Source organism: Grammomys surdaster, unplaced genomic scaffold (assembly GCF_004785775.1).
Source record: "Grammomys surdaster isolate TR1022 unplaced genomic scaffold, NIH_TR_1.0 211, whole genome shotgun sequence".
Taxonomy (NCBI): domain Eukaryota; kingdom Metazoa; phylum Chordata; class Mammalia; order Rodentia; family Muridae; genus Grammomys; species Grammomys surdaster.
Genome location: NW_021604656.1, coordinates 4643639 through 4647609, shown reverse-complemented (window position 1 = coordinate 4647609; position 3971 = coordinate 4643639). Strand labels below are relative to the sequence as shown.

Here is a 3971-nt window from a genome sequence, read left to right as displayed (position 1 = left end):
GTTCCCACAGCACACTTGTAACCTTGGCATGTAGGAAGTAGAGACAGGAAGATCAGAAGCCCCCAGTCATCCATGGCTACACGGTGGAGTCAAGGCCAGCCGAGGCTGTAAGAAACCCTGCTTTCTCCATTTTTGGATCATCACTCCGGGTACTCATGTCACGGCAACAACAGCAATGACTCGGAACAAGTTACTTAATACCTGAGACTCGATGCCCAGGTTCTTCTGAGCGTTGATTCTAAGAGCCAATCTCTTGGCAATCTCCAGCTTCTCGGCATTGCCTGCCGTTGGAGCAGGCACACTAGATGTACCAGGTGCAGCCATGTCCTTTACTCTCTTCTTTGAATTAAACATGCTTTCAATCTGTTCATCAATCTAGGTCAGGGGAGAAAATCAAATCAAGGATTAGCAAACACTGCACTAGAAATATTAACTTAAGGCACAGGCAGGTGGATTTCCGAATTGAGAGTTCGAGGCTAGCCTGGTCTACAGAGTGAGTTCCAGGACAGCCAGGGCTACACAGAGAAACCCTGTCTTGAAAAAAAAAAAACAAACAAACAAACAAACGAAATATTAACTTAGTTGTATCTCCACAAACAAGAGGTGTTTCCATAAAAGGCTAGAATTATTTACATTTAAATACTTGGATCAACAGGAAAATACACCAGCTCTTCACCAGCTTTGCTTTAAACAACCTACTTTCTCTGGTAGAAAAATGTTTAAGACAGAAAGAATACACGTTGCTCCTTGATTCACTGAGACTTTCGAGAGGCACAGACAACATCCCTATCTTGACCACAAGGATGCACAGGCTCAGGCCGAGAGCATTACAATCGACACACTCAGGCATCCTAGGAGCAGGCACCAAGCCCAAATTACTCTATAATGAAAGAGGTTAGGAGGAGGACTGTAACTTAGGGCCAGCAATCCTCAGGAGAAAGGATGGGCTGTGTTCCTAACCTAGGACTCTCACACCTGACTCCTAAAATGGGGGTTTTAATTGTTCTATTATAACAGGTTGTCATGTATGTAGCTCAGACAAATAAACTCTTTGTGTAGCTGAAGATCATCCTTTTAAACTTTTTAAAAAATGTATTTATGTGAGTTTTGCCGGCCCATATGTCTGTGTACCATGTTTGATGTATGTTCCACGGTTGGTACCTGACCAGGTCAGCAGAGGGCATCAGATCCATAGAACTGTGGCTAGTGACACTTGTGAGTGCTGGGATTAACCTGGGTCCTCTGGAGGAACAGGAAGTGCTATACACCACAGTCATCTCTGCAGCCCAGATCTTGACCTTTTCCTCTCCTGCCCCCTCTTCCAAGTGCAGGGGTGCAGGGGGTGCAGGGGATGCAGGGAGTGCAGGGGGTGTAGGGGATACAGGGGATGCAGGGGGTATAGGGGGTGCAGGGGGTGTAGGGGATGCAGGGGGTGCAGGCTTGCACCCCCACACTCAGAGCTCATGTACTGCTAAGATCAGACCAGCAAGCACTCTATCAACTGAGCCACATCCCTGGCCCAGTTTTTATTTTTTAAATGAAGAAAAATGGGTTGATGCCATGGCATATACTTCTAATACCAGCACTCCAGAGACTGGGACAGGAGGATCACCATTTGGAGGCCAGGGCAGGCTACATAACAACAGCCGGTCAAACAAGCAAACAAGAAAGAGAAGGGATAAGGAAGGGAATGAAGACTGACTTTCCTATGAGCAAGAGTAACAGTGAAGCCTGCAATTCCCAGAAGTCATGTGTACCCTTGACAGTTAGCTACTATCACCAAAAAAAGAAAAGATCACGTGTTACTGAGTGTGTGGGTGTTATGTGTGTCTCAGAGATCACGTGTTACTGAGTGTGTGGGTGTTATGTGTGTCTCAGAGATCACGTGTTACTGAGTGTGTGGGTGTTATGTGTGTCTCAGAGATCACATGTTACTGAGTGTGTGGGTGTTATGTGTGTTTCAGAGGAGACATGGTGGAGTTGGCTTCTCCCATCTTTACCTGGGTTCTGGGACAGAACTCAAGTAGCCAGGTTTACAAGGCAAGCGTCTTTCTCCAAGTCACTTCTCCAGACCCCATGTCTTTTGTTTTAAAGGATGTCTTTGAACAGGGCTTGGTGACACACATCTCTAATTCTGTCTCAAAATAATACCTGGTGAGGTGGCTCAGAGGTGAAGGCACTTGCCATGTAAATCTGGTGACCTCGGCCTGAGCTTCAGGATCTTCCAGAAGCAGAGAACTGAGTCACCATCAGTGTCCTCACACTTGCACATACATGCCACAGTACACGCATGCACACATACATGAAGGTAATGAACCAGAACAACAAAAATACAAAGGACAAAACAGAAAAAAGAACAGCTTTGCCCAAAAGGCACTGTGATAGAGGTCACAGAGCCTCTTTCCCCAGAGCAGCTCAGATGCCGCCGTGGGTCTGTCTTCTCTAATCAAATGGTCTCCATTTAGCTTCTTTTTTTAAAAAAAAAAAAAAAGAAAGAAAAAAAAATTGCTGGTGGCACACGCTTTTAATCCCAGCACTTGGGAGGCAGAGGCAGGTGGATTTCTGAGTTCGAGGCCAGCCTGGTCCACAGAGTGAGTTCCAGGACAGCCAGGGCTACACAGAGAAACCCTGTCTCGAAAAACCAAAAAAAAAAAAAAAAAAAGAAAAAGAAAGAAAAAGAAAAAAGAAAACCTAAATATATAGGATCAGAAAGGATCAGAAATGAGGAGCATATATGATAAAGTTGAAAGTTTACTATTGACGCTGTTAACTTTTTTTATAGTTATACCTATGTGTGTGTGGTGGTAGTGGGGGTACAGCACACAAAATTGCTGCATTAAATGAAGTTAAACAGGCTGCTGTGATTATTTTTCAACTTTTCATATACCACCACATCGCACATGCAGACTCGATACCTACATCAACGGCAGCGTCCTCGTCGTCAGAGTCTTGCAGGCCAAGAGCAGCTTTCTGTAGCTTTTTCCTCTCATTGGCTAAAGCTTGCTCTGTTTCATCAAACTTGAATCCCTTGCCAGAGAAGCCACTACTCTTTTTAATTATTTTTCCTTCCTTTTAAGAAAAAAGTTAGCAAAGTTAATTTTTAGAGAAAACACTTAAATATTTTCAAAGTAGAATATGCCAACTGAACAAAAACACTTAAGCAAAAGAGAAGATTCTATTTTTGCAATTTTTCTTTCTAAATATGTAAGACGTGTACTCTTAATATGAGCACTTGGGAGGCAGAGGCAATAAATTTCTGAAAGCTCGAGGCCAGCCTGGTCTATATGCCAATCAAGTTCTAGGACACCCAGAGCTACACAGAGAGACTCTGCCTCATAAAAACAAAACACCAAAAACAACAAAAAGTGAATATAGTTGTCATATAATTACCGTACAGTCATGCTAATGACTCATAAAGGAAGGTTAAAGACTCACGGCTTTTTGTTGATCTTTGAAGTCACTCCAGAGTTTTTCTAGGTCAGGAGGCACTGCAGTCCCTGACAATTCAAGAGCTTTAATGATGTCACCAGCATATCGAGCTTGATCCTCTGTGATGAAGGTGTAGGCATAACCCTAGTGAAAATGTGGAAGGAGAATTAGACAAAATGAGTTAAAATCAACAGAAGAAACCCAATACCTTTCATGTAAAATAACAAACTTACAAGAAAGTGAGGAGTACATTCAAAGACACTTAAAAAAAGTCTAGGGTGTTTGCCCAGTATACACAAAGCCCTTAGTTCCATCCAAGCACACAGGTACAGACAGCTACACAAGAAGAGAGAGGGAGGGGGGGGGGGGGGGGAAAGGGGAGAAGAGGAAGGGGGAGGGGGAGGGAGAGGGAGAGAAGAGGGAGAGAGATTGACTCTACAAGACGGAAAGACCTTCTGCACTATTGGCAGAAGGATTAGGATCGAGACATTGCCTCACTACTGAGGAAGGATCCACAGAGCCAACACAATACCCAGAAAATT

The 3971-nt window shown here is 43.9% G+C and overlaps 1 protein-coding gene across 1 annotated transcript in view; it reads right to left on the bottom strand.

The window, feature by feature from the left end:
• Window positions 1-3971, bottom strand: part of Ddx46 (DEAD-box helicase 46) — a 46503-nt gene that overhangs the window by 6954 nt on the left and 35578 nt on the right. Inside the window, exons 17-19 of the mRNA XM_028772019.1 lie at window positions 3436-3573; window positions 2920-3069; window positions 202-375 (exon numbers count right to left, since the gene is read on the bottom strand). Of these exons, the coding sequence (XP_028627852.1) occupies window positions 202-375; window positions 2920-3069; window positions 3436-3573 (462 nt within the window). The remainder of the gene's footprint in view (window positions 1-201; window positions 376-2919; window positions 3070-3435; window positions 3574-3971) is intronic.